The 13,327-nt window shown below is 32.7% G+C and overlaps 2 protein-coding genes across 3 annotated transcripts; one reads left to right on the forward strand and one right to left on the reverse strand.

Annotated features, from left to right (window-relative positions):
- Window positions 1-46: 46 nt before the first annotated feature.
- Window positions 47-3,633, reverse strand: LOC125864993 (uncharacterized). Its single transcript, XM_049545145.1, has 3 exons — window positions 2,632-3,633; window positions 428-507; window positions 47-335 (listed from the first exon to the last, which is right to left on the reverse strand). Exons 1-3 carry the CDS (start codon window positions 3,511-3,513, stop codon window positions 242-244), a joined length of 1,056 nt encoding a protein of 351 aa, XP_049401102.1. The 5' UTR covers window positions 3,514-3,633; the 3' UTR covers window positions 47-241.
- Window positions 3,634-9,698: 6,065 nt separating this feature from the next.
- On the forward strand, window positions 9,699-12,462 carry LOC125864989 (probable protein kinase At2g41970). Of its 2 annotated transcripts, none has more exons than XM_049545138.1 (7): window positions 9,699-9,908; window positions 10,372-10,622; window positions 10,705-10,831; window positions 10,958-11,231; window positions 11,497-11,629; window positions 11,906-11,992; window positions 12,092-12,462. In XM_049545138.1, exons 1-7 carry the CDS (start codon window positions 9,797-9,799, stop codon window positions 12,215-12,217), a joined length of 1,110 nt encoding a protein of 369 aa, XP_049401095.1. In that variant the 5' UTR covers window positions 9,699-9,796; the 3' UTR covers window positions 12,218-12,462. The 2 variants fall into 2 exon arrangements, with proteins under 2 accessions (XP_049401095.1, XP_049401096.1); XM_049545139.1 differs by having other exon boundaries at window positions 9,781-9,908; window positions 10,349-10,622.
- The last annotated feature ends 865 nt before the right edge of the window (window positions 12,463-13,327 follow it).

Genomic DNA, 13,327 nt, shown 5'->3' on the forward strand with positions numbered 1-13,327 from the left:
CTACCAAACAAGCAATAATGAAACGAAAAACTGGATGCAACGATCGTCCAACAAAGATGAATAAGTTTTCATTGAAGACAAGTTCCACTGGAGACAAATTCTAAAAGTTCACCATCAAATTGAGTTATTAAGCTTGAAGAAACTGACAATCGACTCAGGAAAAACTCAGTTGAACGGACTCATACAGTATGCAGTTACTGAAGGGAAGCATCGATTGTAAAATTCCACACTTGTGGAGAATTTAGATTCCAAAACCAAAAACAGCCCGTATCCTGTGGAAGATAAGGTCCCTCCATCCTCTCTCTGTATTCTCCACAACAGTTGCGTTACCATATCTGCATCATCAGTAGCAAAAATGAGAAAACAAAATTCGTATAACCAATTTACAAGCAAGCTAACACAAGTAATCAGATAAACTACAACGCACCTGTCTTCCTCTGGTACATCTGTATGTGTCAAATTGATTACTGTAACTCCAGATTGAGGTTCCTCAAAAGTAATTCGGACCTGCAACGTTTCATCATCACCAGAGATGTATCAGAAAAGACCACCATTCCATCAGACCCATTTATTTAGATCCTAAGGCTCGCAACACACAACACGCCTTGTCACCAGCAGGTAGTCACAGTTCTATCTATTTAAACATATTGACCACACTGTACGATGAATAGAAATGACAAGCGAGGATAAAGAGAGTTTTAAATTTAGAAAATCAATTCAAACATGATTTTTTATGACTGGGAAATCCCTAAAGGCTAATGGTGCATGGTTTAAAACTAGGCACAAGATTTCTAGAAGTTGAAATTTCATCAAAACATCGTTTGTTCCTCTCAGTCCATAAACACCAAATAGCACCAGGGATCATCATGGAGATACTCTTGATAGCTTTGTCAACTTCCCATGAACTCCAACTTTCAAGAGCATCCCTAACAGAGAAAGGCATGACCCAGGAAAGACTCAAAAGAACAGCTAAACATATTTCCAACGGTTTGAGGCAACAGGGCAGTGCAGTAGCAAGTGGTTGACACTTTCTGTGTGCTTGTGGCAGAAGTAGCATCGGTTGGCAAGTTGGAATATCTTTTTGGAGAGATTATCCTGTGTGAGGTATGAGATTATCATGATGAGTTTGCCCATCTACCTTCTCCACTTAACTACCATACATTCACAAGCTACGCCCTTACCACTAGACCAAAGCCCTGGGGAAATAATTCAAACAGCACCATTGATACACCAAATTGTGTTGAAGAACAACACCGAAAGCCCAAAACCATGTGTCAATTTGGACCTATTTAAAACTAGGGGTTGACTTCAACATCCATGGTCACTGCTTGCGTTCTAGTTCAAGTAAGAAGCTAAAGTAACAGAGAACTGTACACTTGAATAGACATCACACATCTTCCACCTATTCCAGTGTCATCTAAGAAAGCTGCCCCTCACAGTAGCTTCCTTTCCACTATAATCAGATATATTTCATTCCAATACTAAATATTTTCTCTTATTGACATTAAAAAAGAAGACTTAGGGTTAATCTTTTGTCTATTCAGATAAAATATTTGAACTAAACATACAACTACTAGTAAAGTTACCTAGAACATAAAGATTATATCTCAAACAATCAGATAACTCAAATCCAAATAAGTTGAGGTTATCTATACCATTCTTCAGCTTCCTTTCCACTCTTATCAGATATATTTCATCCCAATACTAAATATTTTGCCTAATCTAACATTATAAAGAAGACTCAAGCTTATATCTTTAGCATATTCAGATGAAAATATTTGAACTAAAACATACAAATACTACTAAAGTTACCTAGAACATAACTCATTCTCCACAATATACACCCATAGAAGATTATATATCAATCAATCAGACTTGAATCCAATACAGCTACTACTAAAGTGACCTAGAACATAACTCATTCTCCACACTACACACCCACAGAAGATCATATATCAATCAATCAGACTTGAATCCAAATTTGTAGATGTCAGCTATACCGCCTTCAGCTTCCTTTCCACTCTAATCATATATATTTAATTCCAATACTAAATATTTTGCCTTAATTAACATTAAAAAGAAGACTCAATCTTCTATCTTTTGCCTATTCATATGAAATATTCAAAGTTAAACATACAAATACTAGTAGTTACCAAGAAAACAACTCATTCTACATACTACAAATCCATAAAAGATCATATATCAATCAGCCAGCTAACTCAAATCCAAATTAGTTGAGGTCAGCTAAACCATTCTCCAGCTTCCTTTCCACTCTAATCTTTCATTCCAATACAAAAACATTTTGACTTATTAACATTAAAAATAAAAGACGTAAGTTTATATCTTTTGCCCATTCAGATGAAGTATTCAAAAACATACAAATACTAGTTAAGTTAGCTAGAACATAACTCATCCTACACACTACGAACCCATAAAAGATCATACATCAATCAATCAGCTACTTCGAATCCAATTAGTTGAGGTCAGCTATACCATTCTTTAACTTCAGTGCCACTCTGTTCAGATACATATCGTTCCAATACTAAGTAATTTGCCTTATTTAACGTTAAAAGGAGACTCTTGACAAAACACAGAAACACAAATACAGAAGCAAAGGTCAGGAAAACGTACCGTGGAATGTAAACCATCAGGCCAGTTACCAAATCGCCATTTCTGCACAATCAATTTTCCTTCTTGCAACTCCACATTAGTTCCAGTCACTGAACCATCAAATATGCTAAACTCTCCTCCCACCTCTTTGCTTATCCTTGCATTACTCTGAGTAAAACCCTTCCACCTATTCTCATCCATCAATATCTCAAACAAATCCTTTGCCCTACAGCTAAACTTCTCCGTCATCGTAATCGTCTTAAACCCTTCCTTCTTCTTCTCCTTCTTAGCCACAACAACCTTTGCCTTCTCATCCACAGCTGTCGTCGGAGGAAGGGCAACATTTCCAGCACCAGCAGGTTTCTTAACTACTTTCTTCACCTCACCTTCTTCCTTTGCAGGACCACCATTCGCCATAGCATTAACATACGTCTTCACTTGCTCCAAAACAAAGGGTTTTCCTTTTACAACAAACGCATCCTTCAATCTCTTCCCAATAGGTCCTTCATCCTTAACCGTAACCTTAACTTCCGGATCTTCATCAGCATTCTCATCAGCAATATAAGGAAATTCAACATTTCCTTCAATTTTCATCACACTACTACCATCAGCTTCCTTCACTTCCCCTTCCCAAGAGACAACCAAATTCAATTCGTACCCCGGAATAATCTTCCCCTTCCGGATATTCACATAAGCTTCTCCTTCAAGCTTTTCGATCTTTTTCGTCCGGAGTTTGAGGTTACCTTCGCCGTCAATTAGGGTTTTGTTGGCTAAAAGGTTAGTGAGGAAGTTTCGTGACCATTCGAGGCAGTCAGTTTCAGCCCAGTGCCAATTGTGAACGTTGGTGCCGTCGGGTCGATCTTCCACGATCCATCGTTTGTCTCCTTCTCCAATACGAGCCATTCTACGGCGGCGCGGAGGCGGAGTACGGCGGCGACGATATGAGCACGTGAGAGAGGAATTGATTCTGTGTTGCGGGAGTACGTGATGGACCAATGGAACGCAGTGAGAGAAAAAGAAAAGGGAAAAAAGGTTCTAGAGGGTTCCAAAAGACTCGAATTGCTGAGAAGGATCTAGAAGACTGAATTTTTTATTTATTTATTTTATTACTTAAAATAAAAATCTTGCACCTTTTAATTAGTCTACACTCTACATCAATCGAGAATTCCCACCCGATTTTTTTAAATAACGTGAATTATATGTGTGATAATTTCATCTAAAAACTTAATTTGTTGGAGTGAATCTATTTAGACTATTTTTATGAGCTAAGTACATATGAAATTTTTTAATAGTAGTGGTTGGTTAAATTTTAAGTCGAAAATTTATATGATTAATTGTTGTTTTTCAATAGATGACTTATTGTTTTATGAGTTTATAAAAAGAAAAAAAAAAGAGTATTCATATATTATATTATTCAAATATGTTCGATGTGAATAAGTATATCAATATATTTATGATTGATCTATAATTCATGTCGTTTACAACAATTTATAAGATATTCGTTTCTGATTTTTCTTTTCAACCTCAATTATGTTTGGTGAAATAATCATATCGATGATTAATCAAAATTCATATGATTGTCAACAATATATATAATGTACTTTTCAGTCGCGCTAAGATTGACGAAATAATAAATAAGACAAAACAATAATATATATGCATACATATTTAAAAGAAAGTTAAATGAGGTAAGAATGAATGAAACAATACTTAGGAAAATGATTAATATTTTATTGATGACTCATTTTTTTTTTTTCATTAAAAGGGAGAGTTCAAAATATTGAAGCTAGCAATTGTAAACACAAACACAACTTAATGGGCCTACATTGCCACCAGTACAAACTCCAGTTCCATTATGTTTTTGTAAGCATTCACTTTGACACTCAGCTATGGTGCAATCTGAGGCCTTCAATGTCTCAGAACATCTTTGTTGGGCTTTCACTTGTGTACTTGTCATTGCAACTACATCAAAAATTAGTAAAAATTATGGGCTACATATCAAAAGTGATGTGGAAACACCCATGATAATGTTATGAATTTTCGAATTTAAAAGGCAATATATATATATATATATATAGTCATGGTTTTTGAAATTTGTGATAACGACCAAGGGTGAAACTTTATTACATATTTTGAAATTTCGTCCAGATTACTATGGTGAAGTTCAACTTTTTAAAGTTTGAAATTCATGACAGAGTTGTGGATTTTTTTTAAAAAATGCTATTTTTAATGACTTTTGAATTTGCGACTATTTTTTTATATCACAAACAAAACAATAAGTATATAAAAAGATTTTTTTTTACCTAAGAAAAAGGAGACTAACCTGAAAGAATGAGAAAGAAACAAATGATAGAGCTCAAGAACTTAGCCATTATTGAAGTTTGATGAACTCAAATGCTTTAAGGGAATTTTCTAGAGTTGTGTTTTGGTAAAGAAAGGTGAAAGGGGCTTTTATAGTGTGAATTTTTTAGATTTATTTTGGAAAGTAATCTAGATGTATAATTTGCTTACCATACATGACATAAATGACTAATTCTCAAAATCTAGATTTATTTTGGAAAGTAATTAGCTTGATGTATCATTTACTTACCATACACAACATTAATGGCTTATTTCAAAATCTTGATTTATTTTGAAAAGTAATTAGCTAGATGTATAATTTACTTACCATACATAACATAAATGACTTATTTTCAAAATGTAGATTTAATTTAAAAAGCAATTAGCTAGATATATCATTTACTTACCATAGACAACATAAATGACTTATTTTTAAAATCTAGATTTATTTCATAAAGTAATTAGTTAGATGTGTAATTTATTTATCATATATAACACGAATGACTTGTTTTTAAATACCAAAAAAGAATGAATAGGTGTCCATATGAAAAAGTTACGATAGAAATATGTATATATATATCATGAACTTGAGCGTATTTCAATGAAATTATTGATCACCAATAAATAACAATGTTTTAATTGAAACAAGTAATAGAAAGTTAAATAGTCGTAAGGAAAATATTTTTCACTCATTAGGGAGACCATTTTTCTTCTTTTAATGATGACTTTCATCGTATTAATTATCAAAAAATATTTTTTTTATATTAGTGAGTATAAAAATACATATGACTGAAATTATTTATGATGAAACAACAAATGTGCAAGTTGATCAAATTCTCCTTCTTTTTTGTTTTGGTTGTTGATTTTCATTTAATTTTTTAAGAATTTATTTGGTCAAAGAGATAAGAGATAATAATTTTTGAATAAAATGCGAAATGATCATTTTATTTTTTTATTTGGTTAAGTTTTTTATACCAAGATTAGTTGTATTGTAATTGTGGTCTTGTCTTTATATAATATTTTATGTGGCTAACATTTGTAAGATAACTAATTTCGAGATACAATGTCAAATGACAAAGATGCCGTCCTCCAAACTCTTCTTTCAACATCCTTGAAGAAAGTCGAGATTAAGATTGAAAATCAAAGTATATCTGATATATATAACTATAAACAATTTATATTATATCCCATTGTTAGTTTAATAAATCAAATATTTATGAAAAAAACAATCCACAAAATAATCGTGTTATTATTTAATCTTGATATTTTAGCCCCAACAGTATGTTCATTGCATAATCTCGTTATTACTACGTATAATTATTTTAGTTCAAAATTTACTAAGCAATTAATTTAATTTAAATGTGTATTGCATAGAATTCGTAAAGAGAAAATTATTTTTTTTGTGAGTGTTCTCAAAGCTCAAACTCTAGATCTTTATAACAATGAAAGAATCTCTCATATATTCAATTACATATCTGCTATGAACACACATAGCCCAGAGGCTAGACAAGCTGTTGGGCCCAGGGCAAAGCCACGAAAAGGCCCAAGAATAAGACAACCCAATAATAGATTTGCTTGAGATCGAGGTTGAGTAGAGATAAAAGGGTTGTCACTGTGGTTTGGAAAATTCATGCATATCGTGAAAGAAACTGTCAGATCCTTCATCTCTTTCTAGAGTCTAAGTTTCTTATCCCCATTCTTATCTCTATCTTTAGTTACTTATTATTTCAGTATTTTGCGTTGTACTTCAATAGTTGAAGTGTTGCCATTGTAATTTGGCTATTAGTGATTATATAATATTGAGTATTTCAGTTGAGAATTCGAGTTCGCTACAATATCTTTGTGGTCTTTTTATGATAGGAAAGTTTAGTTATATTGTAATCGTGAATTGTTATGTTTGACACATCAATCATCAACTTATGCTGCCAATAATAATACAATGACGTTTTAAAGTTGGGATATCTTTCTAATTATTTTTTCTTTCAATTTCAACAACAATTTCATATAAAATATTCATCCATCCTTCATCAAAAGTTTTAAATTCAAACTTTAAAAGTAAAATCATCTTCAATGCAAAGTGCTTTATCCTTAAAAGTAGAACTTTCTAAATCAAACCTAAATCAACCACCAACCAAATCGGAATCATACTTCAGGTGAAAAGCCTAAAAGACTACGATCAACAAAAATAAAATAAAATAAACATGAACAACATTACAATAAAATAGTCGATTAAAAGTTAAATAAGATATAAAATGATAAAAACATCTTTTAGAAAAGACAATACTAGTATTCTTTGATATAATAACCATTCATATTTTTATTTCATAAATAGACCAATATATGTGTTAGATCAAAGTTACATTAATTGGAGCCACAATCCATAACACAAACACACATCTTTGGGCTATGGGGGTGACTAATGCAAATCCCCTTTCCACTGTAATACTCCAAACAGTTTTTTTGACAATCAACAAGTACACATCCTGTTGGATCAATTATTACAGAGCATTTATCATTTTGGGCTTTTGCTTCAGCAATTGCCAAAACTGCATCAAAATTAAACAAATAAACACATAATATTATATATCAATAAAACAAGAATTACAAGTAATCTCCTTTTAGATCTTGAATCATACATCACCAGTGTAACTAATTTTTACGTTATCAAATAATTCGAAGGATATCTACAGATAAACTTCTTTAAAATTTGAATTTGTAATCTTATAAATAAGATAGATTGTCTGTTGCAGTTAGAAGAGGCGAAACCACTACTTTAGCTTTTGATTTGACAAAACTCAATAGTTTTGACAAGCAAAAAGATTACGCTTCAAGACGCATAAATTAAAATTTTTGGCTCTGCCTCTAGCTATAACATGTAAAGGTGGCTTAGTTGTGTAATATTTTTTTATAGTTCCAATGTATATAACTTAAGATCTTTCTTTCATCACAAACAAGACAGTAAATAAAGATAATTAAAGAAGAAGTGGGCAAACCTGAGAGAATGAGAATGAAGCAAAGAATTGAGTTTAAAAACTTAGCCATTCTTATTGGAGTATTGATCTTAAATATTTGTAGTGTATTTTGATGTAAGGTGAAAGAGGCTATTTATAATGCAAAATTCTTAAAAAAAAATTGGAAAGTAGTGTTTAAAATTTTAATATGCTAACATTTTTTAAAAGAATCTAAATGTTACTTTCCAAATTGTTATATGGTTTGTAATTTATTTATTTAATTTTTGGTTGGATATAATTTCCTTTCCATAGAGCAAAATATGGCTTGTTTCCTTCTTGAAAAAAAGTTATGGAAAGTAGTTTAATGGAATTGATTGTGATGAAATTTAGAAGATTGGATTGTTGTTATATCTTTATTCTTGGTAGAGTAACACTTTTGACTTTTAAGTTAGTGATGAGTTTTAATTTTAACATTTGAGCAATAAAATAATTTAATAGTTAATAATTCATTAAAAGTTTTAAAAATTCATAAACATAAAAATCAGATGTAATGTACACATTACAATTAATTGAAGATTACATATACTAGTCATATATAACATGAACTAAAATTAGAATTTACTTATATTTGGGGACCAAAAATTATAATCTCTTATATCTTCTATAATATATAATATGTTTTCCATTGAGGAGATCTAGATGACTTGTTTCCTTTTAGAAAAGTTATGGCAAACAATTTTTAAAAAATAATATGGTGACATTTTAGAAGAATTATTCTCCATATTGTATTTTATACAGAAATATTCTAAAATTTCGATCTAATATATAATTTTTCGAAAAAAGAATATCCTCCACTGCTTAATTATGACATATTTAAAATCATATTTGTTGATTAATTAGATACATTCATATAAAATAACACGAAACAAAACGACGCGAGAAATTTATTTAAAAAATTAATCATACTCTAAAACGAATTTTAAAAGTTGCATGATAATTGATAAAGTGGACGTGTAAAGTATAGGGAAGCATGTAGTTCGTAGAAATATTATTATGTTTGTTATATATATATATAAAGTGGTTAAATAGAGTATTTTCATGCGATTTTCTCGTTAAACAGAAAGGGAAAAATTATTTGCTCAAAAATTTCATCAATTTTTTTGGGACAGAAGAAAGAAAAAAAAGAAGAATAACAAGAAAGAAAGAGAAATGGCTGAAATTATTCTACCATGAAATCTCTTCTTTCTTCTTTGTTGTGATTTCTTCTTCCAGATTCATTCATTTCCTAATTTTAAAAATAAAATAAAATTGGTACGTAATATTAATTTCTTCGATTCATCGATTCTTTTCATAATGTTCATGAAATCGAAAAATGAAATATGTTGAAAATTATTGGAAGATCATATTTGAATTGTTTAATATCATAGTAGTGATTTTTCCATTTCATGTTTATTTGGTACGATGAATGTCATTTTCTGGTGTTTGGTTGACGGAGCATAACTATCTAGACTTTTAAACATCTTATAGTTAACTAATACTCGAACATTATATTATTATTTCATCAAAAAAAAAACACTTTCAATTTGGGAATATTGTATATGTTAAACTTCATTTACCAATCAAACATTAGAAAATATTTTTGAGGTACATTTTTTCTATGGTATGATTTCCGTGTTATATACTAGACATTCCTGTTCATATATTTAAATATTGAATTAATCTGTGAGATGTCTTGATGTTTTTTTTTTTGGAATTTATTTATTTTTTCTAATAATTGTTTTTTTTAAAATTTTCCTAGGAATACTGATAATGCAGCATGTAAATTTCTCCTGGGAGGCATTGGATTAATTTTTTTTTTTAAAAAAAGGAATATTTGTAGCTTTGATTGAACAAAAATGTCTTGCTGTGGAGGTGGAGAAGAAGACGTTTATAGCGGCGGTCCGCTGTCCAATCAGAACACAGCTCCTCCTAGAGCTGGCAATCCATATGGTGGTGGTACTGGTGGTGGTAATGATCATATTATTTTATTTTTTTTCGGTTTTTTAATTCGGTGTAATTTTCATTTGTATGTTCTGTATCGACCTCTAAATGGATTGACTCTTAGGTACGAAACGATGTTGATTGAAGGTGTTAAAAGGGGACGATGATGTATACTCTTGGACACAATTATTAGATACATAGAATCTATATAGGCCGTACCAATTAGTTAGGAATATGTTTCAGTCAGGTAGTCACTCAACTAATAGTTGTTTATCTCCATAAGTCGTGTTTTGGAATGTGATAGAACTAAGACGAAGTTTTCTTTAAAGACCTGCATAGAAGAACTAGTTGTTCTACGTTCTAGGAGTCGTTTAGTCATGTCAGAGATTTATATGGCGATAAAAGAAAATAGAGAAGTTGTAGTACTTTTGTATTACAAACATGATCAATGAAGATTCATATAGCAGATAACGGCTTGTTTGTATTGTAGCAAGTGATAGAGGAGAGCCAAGGAGTGCTGCAAGAGGTGGAACTCCTCAGAAAGTATTACCAATTGAGGCACCAGTTTTCACCTTGGATGAACTAAACAGATTGACAGGAAATTTTGGTCAGAAAGCTTTGGTTGGAGAGGGATCTTATGGCCGCGTTTTTTGCGCTAAATTAAGCAATGGACAGCAAGTAGCAATCAAGAAGTTGGATACTAGTGCTTCACCAGAACCAGATTCTGATTTTGCAGCTCAGGTTAATGAATCAATGCCCCTTTTTTTCGTTTTTAGTATGATGAAAAGTACACTTATACTTGAAATGTTTGAACATATTTCAGTTATCAATGGTTTCAAGGCTTAAAAATGAGCATTTCATGACTCTGATTGGCTATTGTCTCGAAGGGAACAATCGTATATTGGTATATGAGTTCGCGACAATGGGATCTTTACACGATGTTTTACATGGTATGTCAAAGGGTCTGTCATAATACTGATAGTTGTTGTGTGGATCCTTCTGTTTGTTGTAGTGTTTAGTTGATTGTGGAACCCCGACTTATTTGAAACTGAGGCGTAGTTGTTCTATTGTTGCAGGTAGAAAAGGTGTACAAGGTGCTGAGCCAGGTCCAGTTCTTACCTGGAATCAAAGAGTTAAAATTGCTTATGGTGCAGCAAAAGGACTAGAGTATCTACACGAAAAGATTCAGCCACCTGTAGTTCATCGCGATGTCAGATCAAGCAATGCATTGCTCTTTGATGATTTTACAGCCAAAGTTGCTGATTTCAACATTTCGAACCAGTCTTCTGACACTGCTGCGCGTCTACATTCCACTAGAGTTTTGGGGACTTTTGGCTACCATGCACCAGAGTAAGCCCTGCTTATAACAGCTGAACATGTAGTTTCTCTAGATAGCCTATTGCTTTACGCAGTTTTCACAAAACAACGATAAAACAGAAACGATCAAGATCACACAGTAGCTTCAAGCTGTTCTATTTGCACCACAAATCGGACAAAGCAATCCTGTTATGTTAAAGAGAAACAACGAACAACGTTGATGCATCAAGTAATTAGACAAGTTTCAGAAATGACTGGTTTATTTTATGTTAAACAAAGGTATCACGTTTTTGTGTAGGTATGCAATGACAGGACAGATTACTCAGAAAAGTGACGTTTATAGTTTTGGCGTTGTGCTCTTAGAACTGTTGACAGGAAGGAAACCAGTAGATCATACAATGCCTAAAGGGCAACAGAGTCTTGTCACTTGGGTAGCTTCTTTTCCTATACCTCTTTCTTTTCTAGTGTTTATAATTCCACCAATCTGCTTGTGTGAGCTTGCTCACATTGTCGGTCCCAAGTAAGGAGGATTGAGGTATGCTGACAGCCAACGTAAAACTTGTCAATTCATGATGAATCCTCACAGTACAAATATTGTTATTGTATAATGATCCATACAAACGATCCAAACTTATTTGGGACTGAGATGTAGTAGTTGTATATCACCACTCACCAGTCTGCTGATTCGTACTCGAAATTCTCTTCAGGCAACTCCAAGATTGAGTGAAGACAAAGTGAAGCAATGTGTTGATCCTAAGCTAAATAATGACTATCCTCCAAAAGCAATTGCTAAGGTACTTTACTCAAAACAATTCTTCTACTTCTGTGAATCTTGCCTATTTTTATGTAATGTTTGGGACTGAGGCGTAGTTGTTGCTGTAATGTTTTCTCAGTTGGCAGCTGTTGCAGCACTTTGTGTTCAATATGAGGCCGATTTTCGACCTAATATGACAATTGTTGTCAAAGCACTGCAACCACTTCTCAACTCAAAACCAGCAGGACCAGAGTCTCAAGCATAGTAAAATTCTGGTTTTTAGACCAGCAGGAGCTGATAGCCTTGATGTTACGGCAAAAACTTACTCACACTCGATGTTTACGAACATATTTCTCATGATAAAATGAGGTAAAATACGTGTTGATTAACCATGGTTAAGTGAATAACGCGTATGCAGAAGACATATGTTATATATTGATTCAATTGCTGTAAACACCGAGTGTAGATAAGTTTGTCTTTTCCCCTTTCTGATCCAATATGTATTTTTTTCACAATTAGAATGCTTGAAAGAACTTTTGAAAAAAATTCTCATAGCTAGGTTAGTAGTGACATGTTGTTACTGGATATAAATACCAGTCTTTATACTTTTTGGGAGTTTTGTATAAATATAATTATGTAAGTTTCTGATTGAACAAGAACTGTCGCATATATAAATATTTTTATATATATTAGCAAAGGACGTTGAAGAGAACTTGTTATTTAATTTATATACATTTACACCCAGTTATTTTTCGCAGTTCAGATAAGTTGGATCTGTGAAAGCATGATTCTTGCCTCCCTACCCCGTTTAAGCTCGTGCATTCGTTGGGTGAACCCTTGCTCTCACGTTTGAGTATTTATTCGTTGTTTAGTCTCAGGATCAGTACATTTCAACTTGTTATCGAAGTCACTTACTCTTTTTTATATTACCAATAAGTGTACTTGTTATAGGGAGTAACCTATTGTCGTAGACCGCTTTTACCCAACGTCCGATATCCACATTAAAGCTCAACTAATTCGAATTTGATTCTGAAAGTTCCACATTAGGGGTAAAGCGCTCCCTAACAAAGGCGACTCTCTAATAAAGTTGACTCTATACCCAAGGGGACTCAAACCCGAGGTCACTTGAGACCTCTCGGTTAAGGGTGAAGAAGTACTTTTTTTCATTACTTGATGATGTGCAAACATTCTTGGTCAAGAGGTGTGGAAGGATGAATAGTCCCCCCAAACCAAAAGTTTTGGGTTGGAACTGTGGGAATGAGTGGTTCCCCCTTTATACCGACCATCAACACAACCCAAACTAGTCGAGTCGGTGAGCTGAAATACCGAATGGCTAGACCCAAAAAAGAAAATTCTTGTGTCTGCATGGCCCGGT

The sequence above is a fragment of the Solanum stenotomum genome, chromosome 5, assembly GCF_019186545.1.
Source record: "Solanum stenotomum isolate F172 chromosome 5, ASM1918654v1, whole genome shotgun sequence".
NCBI classification, from domain to species: Eukaryota; Viridiplantae; Streptophyta; class Magnoliopsida; order Solanales; family Solanaceae; genus Solanum; species Solanum stenotomum.

Excerpts from the sequence above, each read along its gene's own strand:
- LOC125864989 (XM_049545138.1), top strand. The coding sequence starts at position 9,797 with ATGTCTTGCTGTGGAGGTGGAGAAGAAGACGTTTATAGCGGCGGTCCG. Across the intron at positions 9,909-10,371 it reads TGGTGGTGGTACTGGTGGTG|CAAGTGATAGAGGAGAGCCA; the intron begins GTAATGATCATA and ends TTTGTATTGTAG. Across the intron at positions 10,832-10,957 it reads TTTACACGATGTTTTACATG|GTAGAAAAGGTGTACAAGGT; the intron begins GTATGTCAAAGG and ends CTATTGTTGCAG.
- LOC125864993 (XM_049545145.1), bottom strand. The coding sequence starts at position 3,513 with ATGGCTCGTATTGGAGAAGGAGACAAACGATGGATCGTGGAAGATCGA. Across the intron at positions 508-2,631 it reads CTGATGGTTTACATTCCACG|GTCCGAATTACTTTTGAGGA; the intron begins GTACGTTTTCCT and ends GAAACGTTGCAG. Across the intron at positions 336-427 it reads GATGTACCAGAGGAAGACAG|ATATGGTAACGCAACTGTTG; the intron begins GTGCGTTGTAGT and ends CTGATGATGCAG.